Source organism: Scomber scombrus, chromosome 23 (genome assembly GCF_963691925.1).
Source record: "Scomber scombrus chromosome 23, fScoSco1.1, whole genome shotgun sequence".
NCBI lineage: Eukaryota > Metazoa > Chordata > Actinopteri > Scombriformes > Scombridae > Scomber > Scomber scombrus.
The window spans coordinates 7,981,565-7,993,845 of NC_084992.1; the positions used below are offsets into that span (position 1 = coordinate 7,981,565).

Here is a 12,281-nt window from a genome sequence, read left to right on the forward strand (position 1 = left end):
TGTATTTGTGTGTGTGTGTGTGTGTGTGTGTGTGTGTGTGTGTGTGTGCTGTGATGTGACCGACATCTGAGTCTGCTGATCCATTTGTCTCTTGTGATCCTGAAATTGAGGCAGAAAGTGAGAACCTGCTTCAGTTTGTTGTCACCCTGCTCACAGTAAGAGTATTGACTAAATGTCATGCTCCACTGTATGAACAGTGAGAATGAATTAAGTCAGGGCTTCACATTCATTTTTCAAAGGTGAGAAGTATGATTTTGTCATTAAAAGGTTGCAGAAGTGTCACTACTGCACGTGTAAAGCACTATAAAAGTTGTCTGTGTATTTATTTTTATTGCTGGGCTGTAATATTGTGTTTCCTGTAATGATGTTGTGTTTTGCACTTTAGGGCCACTGTACTTGATAGTACACAACCAAAATAAATCTTTGTCATTTTGTCAATTTCACAATGTAACAAAAAAGTAACAATCAAAGATACATAGCTTAACACTGATGGTGTTCCTCATTTTTCCTCCATGAAATAAATAATAGATGATTTATAATGAGATAATAAAGTCACATGTCAAATGGGAAGTTAAAAATTAAAAGGTCATTTTAAAACAGCATGAAATCAGTCAGAGGGATCATTTCAATCAGAGTTTAGGAGACTGAGAGATCTTGGATTCAACTGACAGGATGACATTTACAGTGTTATCTTTTGTGTTCCTGTTCTGTGGCTTGACTTTGGCCCAGGATGATGCTAATGCTAATGACATAGAAATAAATGGTCAAATGCAGTCTGTCTGCTCACCTGACATGTGCGATCTTCTAATTAAGTTTGGTGCCATGGGAGAAAAACTGCAAGTTATTGAAACCAGACTGAAGGAGACTGAAACCAAACAGAAGGAGAGTGATGCCAAACTGAAGGAGACGGAAACCAGACTGCAGGACAGTGAAATCAAACTGAAGGAGACTGAAACCAGACTAAACAACAGTGAAAACCGGCTCAGGAACAGTGAAAACCAGATTATGGATCTGATAAATAAAGGTAAAGTCAAACATTTCCTGTGATTGATTCAAAGACTTGAATTAAGAATCAATGAATTGTTTGTTCATTATGATGTAATAAACAAGCATGGATATTATTATTTGGACATAAGTACCAAGTGCCAAGATATTGATATAGGATGATTTAATTCATACAGAGAGAACCAAGGTAATATTCAGTGCAGCAGCAGGTGGCAGCGGAGACATCGGACCATTTAACACAGCCACGACTTTGATCTACAGAGCAGTGATAACAAACATCGGTGGTGCCTACAGTCAATATACAGGTAATATCTGTTATATACATATTCATTTAAAGAAGCACGATTTTTGTACAATCAGCATTTCATCAGGATACCTGCCCTACTGAACAGGATGAGCAGGTAGCAGGTGCAAAATAATAATGATCGATGCATTTCATTTGAACCTTCCCCTGAGAAAAAAAAAATCAAGCCCTAACTTTGTTGATAAGCTGTCAAAGCCACAACCAAAACATGCTTTTGTTTTCACAGGTATCTTCACTGCACCAGTGGCAGGCGCTTATTACTTTACCATCTTCTATCATTCTGGTGGAAAGTATCAGGGAAAGCTTCTCTTGTTCAAAAACAACGAGCTGATGGTCATGACCCATGATCATCAGTCAGACGTTGATACAGCTGATAATGGAGGAAACGCAGTGTTCCTGCAGCTGCAGCGAGGTGACCACGTGTACGTCCGTTTGGATGAGAACTGTTATGTTTGGGGATATGAGCACCATACAACTTTTAGTGGTTTTCTGGTCAGTCAAATATGAGAATGGACAAATAATGTACCAATTTATTTTAATACAGAATCAATACTTAGATCTAAAGATACCTTCAAACACTTCACATCAATAATACATTTGTGACCATCAGAATTTAAATTCAGTTACTCATTTTGTAAATCCAGAGAAATAATTCACTTGTAATGCAATGGATCATCTTTTATTTACTGCATTGTGTCATGAAGCTGACAGTTTTGTCTCATAAACAGATTTAAAGCAGATAAAAGCTGAACCCAGAATATTGTTTGTTTGTAGGAAGTTGAACAAAAGTGTCACTAAATTCTGACATTTGAACACTGGATGGATTAAATTTCATGCACCTACATGTTCTGTAATAGTTTACTGCTGTATGTCATGAATCATATCAGTAATCTGCACAGTGTGTATTTGTCTGCCTATAATCCATTGATATTGATATTCTACTGTACAACCAAAACAAATAAATACACTGAAAAACTCATACTTTTTGTTGTTTAATTGTGTTTTTAAAACTGCTTCAACGTGATAAGAAAGTTGAATATTGTCATGGTTGAACTTCATATAAATAAAACAATTATACAAAAAAATGTTTACTTTGTGTTATTTTTTATCTCGACTTTCATGTTGTTAAAAATGAATAAAAATAACATATAACATTGCATAATTAATATTCTTGTTTAATTGATATTATCCAAAAAAAATCTTGTATTTAAGTAAATGTCTCAGTGTTGTTTAGATAGGATGAGATGGAAATGAGTCACCATGGACATTACTATATAATAGCATTTGGTGATATGACCTAACATTTATATGATGTATTATATCATGGTATTACAAAAGTAAAAGGGATACTCCACCCAAAAATATGATTTTACTCTTTTCACTCTATTGGCAAGGTTTAAACTCTACGTACATGTATAGTTAGCTAACACTATGCAACAATATCCTGCTGCACCACAGAGATGATGTTTGACTGGTTACACATTTCGGTCTACAGGTTAATTTGCAGACACACTCCAATAACAGCTTGATTATTATGTGTTCACAACATCAGATGTGTAAAACTAACTCCTACATGGGTTGTTGCTTTAATGTTGCTAAGCTAGCAAGTGTCTTAAAGACATACTACCTGTCACAAATGATAAAGAGCCAAAATATAATAGGTGTGAAATTGAATCTTTTATTTCTGTTATTAAACTATAGTCCCGTCTGCTTCAGATAAGTGCTGCTGTTGATGGAAAAGATGTTTGGTTATTTACTGGCTTCAAGTTTTTGGATAATCAATGTCAGTTTGAAATGGATTTGTGTTACTGTGCTGAATGATATTCCCACCATAGTTTAGGAAATGTTTGAATTTACCTTTGTTTCTCAGTTCCTGAATCTGCTTTTCACTGTGTTTCAGTCTGATTCAATAGCTCGCAGTTTTTTCCCCATTGCACCAAAAATTATCAGACGTCAGGTGAGCAGGCAGACTTCATCTCACTACAAAGATGAGAATGCAAGTGGTAGTAGACTAATAGTAGCAGCATTATTAGGCAACGTGGTTTGTATTTTTTTAATAAACCAATGAAGCTTCTAGATACATTTATTTACATAATTCTCAGTAAAAGTTACATTACATTTGTGTTGTTGAACCATAGACTGTATATAAGAAATGGACGAAACATCCGTGACGTCACCCATTGGTTTGTGGACTGCTGCTCGGAGGCCAATAGTATCTGATCTGAGCAGCGCCATCTTGAACATTTCAGGTGCATGCCGGGAAAAATAAAAACACGGCTTCTACTTATATGGGCATCAGGAGGGACATGAGGCGCCCTCCTGAACCTGTGAACCAATCAACCTGTCAATCACGACGTAGCCACGCCCTAATGCATACCCTGCTTTATCGTCAAATATAAAATCAGGGAGGCCAAAAGTTCACAAATGAACATCATACTGCATTGAAGAAGGCTTTAAACTAGCGATTGAGACCATAAACACATTTTGAAAACGTTTACTGAGGTTAGAAATCAAGTGAGAAGTTGGTGAATTCTCCATTGACTTGTATAGAGACGGAAATCCTTTTGACACCAAAACGGTCTCCCCCCTGGTGGCCTTTTGATAGAATGCAGTTTTAAGTTACTTCCGCGTTGGCCTCATTTCAGAGGACAGGAACTCCCCGCCTGAATGTGACCCATAATTCTAGTTTGTGTCCTGGAGTGCAGGGGTCAAAAATCATGACCTGTTCTGTTTCTGTGCCAGGGAACTGTGTGCAATCACTAAATGCACTTTATACACCATCTCTGCACTTTAAATGATGAGTTTTATGTATGTACTGTATGTGTGTGCATGAGTATGGGGTGTATGTATCTATATGTGTATATATTTTAATTTTTATCTACTCCTTTTTATTTAAGTATGAGATGTGTGTGTGTGTGTGAGTGATGACAGAGGATGGAGCTGTTTTAAATTTTGATGTATTGACCTCGATGCAATGACAATAAAGACAATTCAATTCAATTCAATTCAATGTTCAACAACACAAATGTAATTTACACGTTATCATTCCTGTATTTGTTTTAATGACAGGTTGCAGATTATGTGCAGTACTTTTGTTTCTCATGTTCTTACAAAGGCCATGGTGAGTGCTTCTGCCTCAATATCTTTCTAGTATTAGTTGTCAGCATTAGTGTCTCAGCCTGACATGTTCACACATACAGAAATAGCAGTTGGTTCGTGTCAAACATGCACGTACAAAATTACTGGTAGTCACAAAAACTGTATGTGCATTAATTTGATTGGCTGTGTTAAGCTTGGTTTTGGCTGAAGATAGTCAGCTGTGGTCAGATGTGTTCAAGAAGTGTTGAAGAGAGGAAGGGGAAGAGGAAGGAGGGGGAGAAACATCTTGGTTGTTCTAACAGGCACTTAAACATCAGTTGGTAGTGTTCATCTCCAAATAAACACAGTAACAGAGAAAAGTAAGAAAACCTCTTTTATCTCTCTAAAATTCTACATTTATTGCATGTACAACATGTCAGAAATTACTTTTTGGTGTATTTATATTGTTTTTGAATGACAAATTGAACTTTGTTCAATAACTCAAACTCTGATTCTTTCTCCACTCCAGACAAAATGAACGTCATTCTCCTGACTTCCATCATCGTCACTCTTGCCCTTGTTCATGGTGGCCAAGGAGTGTTTTTTAATGGCAACGACATAAACGTGAATGTGGCACGCTATGCCTCAGAGCCCTGTAAGGATATCAGCTACGAGAAACAATACAAAGAATTCAAGAAGAAACACATCCTTCCACATGGCTTTGATCCAAAGTCCCTATCGGCATGGAAAAAGTGAGTTCAAATGTTTAATTTTTTTTTTCTTTTTGTAATTTAGTGGAACATTCTTAGTCCTATAACAGAGAAATGATTAAATTTGGATGGGATCACCCACAATTAGTGTATCATATGAGTGATCTGGCTGTTAAACTACAAAAGAAAGATTAGGTTTAAAAACTGTATAAAAGTTCATACTGTATCTTATTTCTCATTGGAAATACAGTAGTCCCTCAAAAATTGGTCAGCAGCAGGTAAATGCAGTTTCTAGGGCAAAATGTGTTCGACGTTATACAATCCTTTATGAATTGTTATAGGACAATTTCACTATACCCAATGAGAGCTCTGCTATTTTTTCCATAAAAAACTGATTAAAAAAATTGCAGTCGTGTGATTTAGTCAACAGCAGGAACATGTGATATTCTGACAGCTGTTTCAAACGTTGTTCAAGTAAAGATGTTTTTGCGGTTAGAGCTAAAATGCTGCAGCCACGAAGCAAGCCAAAAGAAAGAAAAAAAAACAATACAACTTTAACATGCTCTCATTACACAGATACTTTGAGAGAGAAGGACTCTGCGGCAGAAATATATTTCAATCCTTCATTATGAAAACCGATGAGGCAAAGGTCCTGCAGATCTGTAGCAGCGCTGGCTGGCGTCTTGATGGAGGGAACAGCAACTTGTGCATCAGCAGTTCATCTATGTTGGTGTATCAGGTCACATCCAGAAATGGTTGCGAAATTAAAAAAAATGATGTCAGTGACCACAACCATCATGTGATTGTAGCATGTAATATGGTTGGAAAGCAGTGCCTTCCTGTCCATTATGAGAGATACAAAGACCAAAGGCGAGGCAATATACCCTGCAGGCAACGTTAAATAAAGCTTTGCTAAATGAATGATTTAGGATCATGAAAATATGAACAAGTCTTGAGCTACATATATTCTGTAAACCTCATGTTATAGATAATACAGTGTGTTGTAAAGTTTTTAAAACATTCTTTCTGTATTCTTTTTCATGGGAGTAAAAAATAAAACAATGTTTGGCTTCACATTTGTTGTTGTCACTGTACTGTAGCTGTTGTTATACTCACATATTGTTCTTTCTGTATTGATTTTAATGAATGGATGGGTTGCAGATTATGTGCAGTACAGTATTTAATGTACTTATGATGGCTGTGGTTGGTGCTTCAGTCTTATCATTTCCTTGTTAGGTCTCAGCCACAGAGACTCACTCCGACAGGGTCACACATACTGTACAGTGCACTTCTTCATTTACAGAAATAACAGTTAACACATGCAGATTAACCTGCTGTACACCCATTTACTGCTAACTATCATAGACATACTGTATATAATGAAATATATGTTTGCAGTCATTTCACTGGCTATTAAGCAGTTCGTTTGAGTGAAGATGATTGGTTGTGATCAAATGTTCACACATACTGTACAGTGCACTTCTTCATGAGCAATAACAGTTGGTTTGTGCCAATAAACACATGCAAATTAACCTACTGTACACCCATATACTGGTAATTATTAGAGGTGTAACGAAACATCGATCTACATCAATACATCGATTTAATGGGCAAAGAGCCAATGGCTTCGAGCGCACACCTCCAAACAAAATGCAAGAGGTGCCACGGCAACCACCACAAAAACACACTGCACACATATCATATAAATATGGTAATATTTTAACAAACATTTAGATCCCCAGACCGTTACAGTGAACAGGCTTTTTTAAAACATGCTATAAATCTTTCATGTGATATTTTGTGTAAGTAATTTGAATATACAACTACTGACAATTGGACAAGACATATAAAAAAATAAAAAAAAGATTTAAAACTGTACAAAAATGCAGGACTACTTTTAAATGCACATTACGGTGAAAAAATGGGAGTGCTAAATGATGATTGGATTAATGAATAATAATTGCTCCTTATGTTGTCATATTGGTCTAGATTTGTTTACACAGTGAGCTCATCCAGCCACAGACGTCACTCACCAAGTCACTTCCTCGCCTCTCGCTGGTTTGGTCCAGCAGAGGGCGCTGTTTTACTTTGTCAGACATACACTGTGACCCATATGTCTATTTTGTGTCCTGCAGTGCAGGGGTCAAAAATCATGTTCAACAACACAAATGTAATGTAACACATGTTTTAATGACTGGATGGGTTGCAGATTATGTGTAGTACTTTTGTTTCTCATGTGCTTTCAAAGGCCATGGTGAGTGCTTCTGCCTCAATATCTTTCTAGTATTAGTTGTCAGCATTAGTGTCTCAGCCTGACATGTTCACACATACAGAAATAGCAGTTGGTTCGTGTCAAACATGCACATACAAAATTACTGGTAGTCACAAAAACTGTATGTGCAGTAATTTGATTGGCTGTGTTAAGCTTGGTTTTGGCTGAAGATAGTCAGCTGTGGTCAGATGTGTTCAAGAAGTGGTGAAGAGAGGAAGGGGAAGAGGAAGGAGGGCGAGAAACATCTTGGTTGTTCTAACAGGCACTTAAACATCAGTTGGTAGTGTTCATCTCCAAATAAACACAGTAACAGAGAAAAGTAAGAAAACCTCTTTTATCTCTCTAAAATTCTACATTTATTGCATGTACAACATGTCAGAAATTACTTTTTGGTGTATTTATATTGTTTTTGAAAGACAAATCACTCTGCTCAATAACTCAAACTCTCATTCTTTCTCCAGACGAAATGAACGTCATTCTCATGACTTCTATCATCTTCACTCTTGCCCATCTATCTATCTATAAAGGAAGTCTGTTTAATTAATTCTGTAATTAAATGGATCAAGAAGTTGAATCTGTTCATTAAAATATAACCACATTGCAGATTACTGATATGATTCATGACATGCAGCAGGAAACTATTACAGAACATGGAGGTACATGACATTTAATCCATCCAGTGTTCAAATGTCAGAATTTGGTGACACATTATTTTAAATTTCCTACAAACAAACAACATTCTGGGTTCAGCTTTTATCTGCTTTAAATCTGTTTATGTGACAAAACTGTCAGCTTCATGACACAATGTAGTAAATAAAAGGTGATTAATTGCACTCATTTTTAATTGAATTATTTCTCTGGATTTACAAAATGAGTAAGTACCTTCTTTTTAGTTATCTGAGTTTGTGACAGTGTTTGAAGGTATCTTTACATCTAATTATTGATTCTGTATTGCAATAAAGTGGTCATTCTCATATTTGACTGACCAGAAAACCACTAAAAGTTGTATGGTGGTGGGTTCCCCAAACATGAGAGTTCGCAGCCAAGCGTACATACACCTGGTCACCTCGCTGCAGCTGCAGGAACACTGCGTTTCCTCCATTATCAGCAGTATCAACGGCTGACTGGTGATCATGGGTCATGGCCATCAACTCGTTGTTCTTGTACAAGAGAAGCTTTACCTCATACGTTCCTCCGGCGTGATAGAAGAATGTAAAATAATAAACACCTGCAACCGGTGCAGTGAAGACACCTGCGGATACAAAAGCAGGTTATTGGTTGTGGCTTTGACAGCAGTTTGACAGCAATGTGTTGTTGATTGATTTATTCATTTGTGTCTTTATTTATTTTCTGGCTCAAATGTATCTATCATTCCATCGTGTTCTAGCACCTGATACCTGCTCATCCTGTTCAGGAGTGCAGGTATCCTGCTGAAATGCTGATCTTACATAAACTTTAAGTCTTTGAATGATTTTGTGTCTATGTATATATCAGATATTACCTGTAGATGGACTGTAGGCACCACCGATGTTTGTTATCACTGCTCTGTAGATCAAAGTCGTGTCTGTGTTAAATGGTCCAATGGCTCCACTGCCACCTGCTCCAGCACTGAATATTACCTTGGTTCTCTCTGTGTGTAAACCTCTGCTTTGTCAGCTGACAGTCATATCATATTAACAACATACAGTACACCACTGAATACTGCATGCAGGTAGTGTTGCTGTTGTTATATTGACAGAATTTGAAATTCATGAAACACATGTTGTCCTTTTTGTATGTTTTAATGACTTGATGGGTTGCAGATTATGTGCAGTACTTTTGTGTCCCATGTGCTTACAAAGGCCATGATGAGTGCTTCTGTTAATATGTTCTTGTATTAGGTGTCAGCCACAGTGTCTCAATCTGACATGTTAACACATACAGTATGTCCCAACAGAAAGTGCACTTCTCCATTTACAGAAATATGAGTTGGTGCACGTACACTAAATTATTGGTAATCACACATATTGCATATGCAGTAATTTGATTGGCTGTTAAGCTTTGTTTTGGATGAAGATAATTGGCTGTGATGAAATGTGTGTCTAGGGAGAAAGTTTAAAAAGGGGAGAAAAATGTTAAGAGTTCAGGCACTTGAACATCAGTTGGTATTGTTCCTCTCCAAGCTAACACAGCAACAGAGAAAGGTAAGAAAAGCTCTTTTTCTCTCTCACATACATTTAATGTTTTGCCTTTTGATGGCTAATTTAATTTATTTTAACTTCACTTTATTCAGTTCATGTGGTGTCATCTCCTTTATTTAAAACCTACAGACAAAATGAAAGTCATTCTCCTGACTTTCTTCACTCTTGCCTTCGTTCGCGGTGGAGGAGCGTTGCCCTGTGAGGAGAGAAGCACCATAGATGCATTTAATGTATTCATCAAGAAACACATTGTTCAAACTGACTTTCCAAGACAGTCCCACGAGGAATGGGAAAAGTGAGTTAAATTGTTAAATCAATTACTTGTTCTTCTGTGGTGTAAAATCCTTTGTGCATTAATATAGGACAATTTGAGTATTACTCATTGACAGCTCTGATTTTTTTTTCTTTTCTGTGGCAGCTGCTGAAAACTTTGTTCAAATGAAGACAATCTTTTTGTGGTTAGAGTGTTGCAGCCACACAACAAGGCAAAAAGAAAATAAAAGTTAAGTTTAACATGATCTCATTACACAGATACTTAAAGACTGAAGGACTCTGCGGCACAGCTGTGGTGCAGTCCTTCATCGAGGACGCCGATAAGGGAAATGTCCTGAAGATCTGCAGCAAGGCTGGCCGCCGCCCACAAACTCCTGTTCCGAGCAGACCTAGTCTGTGCATCAGCGAGTCAACCATGTTGGTGTATCACGTCACATCCGACATAATTACTTGTAAAGTTAAAAAAATAGTTGGAAGTAGAGATAATGTGATTGTGGCATGTAACAGGATTGGAGATCATCCAGTCCCGGAGTGCCTTCCTGTCCATTATCAGAGTGGCAACCTAAAGCCAGGCAACATACCCTGTGTCTAAACTTCCAATCAAGCTTTGCTAAATGAATGATTTGTGCTCATGAAAATCTGAAAGAATCTTGAGCTACATATATTCTGTAAACCACATTTTTCTTTTTCATGGTTTTAAAAAATAAAAAAAAATATCTGGCTTCACATTTGTTGTCGTCACTGTTCTGTAGCTGCTGTTATAGTCACATATTATTCTTTCTGTATTCATTTTAATGACTGGATGGGTTGCAGATTATGTGCAGTACAGTATTTAATGTACTTATGATGGCTGTGGTTGGTGCTTCAGTCTTATCATTTCCTTGTTAGGTCTCAGCCACAGAGACTCACTCTGACAGGGTCACACATACTGTACAGTGCACTTCTTCATTTACAGAAATAACAGTTAACACATGCAGATTAACCTGCTGTACACCCATTTACTGCTAGCTATCATAGACATGCTGTATATGATGAGAGATATGTTTGCAGTCATTTCATTGGCTATTAAGCAGTTCGTTTGAGTGAAGATGATTGGTTGTGATCAAATGTTCACAAGAGGAGGTTTTAAAAAGACAGGTTCATTTTTTGAGACTTAAACCTCACTTGGTATTGATCACCTCTAGACTGACGCTACAGTACTGAGGCTGGCTGATCAGAGCAGGTGAGAAAAGCTTTCAAAAAAAAAGAAGATTTATCCTGTTCAGAACCCAGTTATGCTCCAAATACACAATATATAAAATGTAGTAGTGGATTTTTACTGTAAATCATTCAAATGATTACTGATTAAATAAATACACATTTTATAGATATGGTAATATTTTAACAAACATTCAGATCCCCAGACCATTACAGGGAATAGGGTTTTTTAAAAAAATATGCTATAAATCTTTTAGATTATATTTTGTGTTAGTAATAGATTTAAATAGACAACTACAATAAGACAAGACATGAAAAACAAAGTTTTTTCTTTTTTAATTCTCAGTCTAAAATGTAATATTTTAAGATGCAGCATTAAAATGTGTTTTGATGACTAGCGAGAAATATGGATTTTGTTTTCACAATCTCTGTTCAGTGAATGTATATGATGTCTCGTTTATCATTTATTACGAAGTAGTTTTCAAGTGCGCCACAAAATTGTAGGAACTTTAAGCTTCCTATAAGCACCAAGTTTAAGGTTTAAAGGTCAATATTTAAGAGCAGGAGCCATAAAGAGTCTTCATACTGACATACTCTCCAGGCCGAGACCTTTCCAATGATGTGTTTGGTTTAGCTCTATGACCAAGTTTTAATTTTCACATTTCATTTTCACCCAGGCTTTTCTGATATTCCCCTGTGTTAGTTTAGAGAGGAACAATACCAACTGATGTTTAAGTGTCTGTTAGAACTTGTTTCTCCCCTTTTAAACTTTATCTCTCCACAACTTCTTGAACACATTTGCAGCCAATTATCAGGATTAATCACTGTGGCTGTGACACTAATACAAGAATATATTGAGACAGAAGTGCTCATCATGGCCTTTGTTAGAACATGGGACAAGAAAATAGTCACATGACATCATTTAGAATAACTATTTCTAGCTCAACTAAACTAAAGTCAAACGACAAGCTTTTAACTAAGGGAGCAGCAAAAAGCAGATTCCTAGGGATTAAGAGATTAAGCAGTTGAATTGTGGCCGTTAGGTTTTTTTTTTAGATGTCAGTGTGTAGCTGTGTGCATTTGACATTAAGTTGATATAAGTTATGTTTATATGTTTTATGATCAGTTTAGCCCAGTTACATGTTTCTCTTTTTTTGTTTTGTACTTATTTTGGTTTCACATGGAGTTAAATTTTTTGTAAATAAACCACCTTTTTGATATCTGTGTGTCTGCCTCATATATGCCAAGCCACTTTGGTCAGA

General features: G+C 36.6%; 2 protein-coding genes across 5 annotated transcripts; one reads left to right on the top strand and one right to left on the bottom strand.

Annotated features, from left to right (window-relative positions):
• The first annotated feature begins 633 nt into the window (after window positions 1-633).
• LOC134005659 (complement C1q tumor necrosis factor-related protein 3-like) lies at window positions 634-2,311 on the top strand. 4 transcript variants are annotated; one of them, XM_062444609.1, is made up of 4 exons: window positions 634-854; window positions 939-1,024; window positions 1,182-1,310; window positions 1,536-2,311. In XM_062444609.1, the coding sequence occupies exons 1-4, from the start codon at window positions 673-675 to the stop codon at window positions 1,814-1,816; spliced, it is 678 nt and encodes a 225-aa protein (XP_062300593.1). In that variant the 5' UTR covers window positions 634-672; the 3' UTR covers window positions 1,817-2,311. The 4 variants fall into 4 exon arrangements, with proteins under 4 accessions (XP_062300593.1, XP_062300592.1, XP_062300591.1 ...); XM_062444608.1 differs by having other exon boundaries at window positions 634-840; window positions 925-1,024; XM_062444607.1 differs by having other exon boundaries at window positions 634-1,024.
• Window positions 2,312-8,340: 6,029 nt separating this feature from the next.
• Window positions 8,341-9,198, bottom strand: LOC134006335 (complement C1q-like protein 3). The gene is made up of 3 exons (XM_062445421.1): window positions 9,186-9,198; window positions 8,871-8,999; window positions 8,341-8,621 (listed from the first exon to the last, which is right to left on the bottom strand). Exons 1-3 carry the CDS (start codon window positions 9,196-9,198, stop codon window positions 8,341-8,343), a joined length of 423 nt encoding a protein of 140 aa, XP_062301405.1.
• Window positions 9,199-12,281: the final 3,083 nt, after the last annotated feature.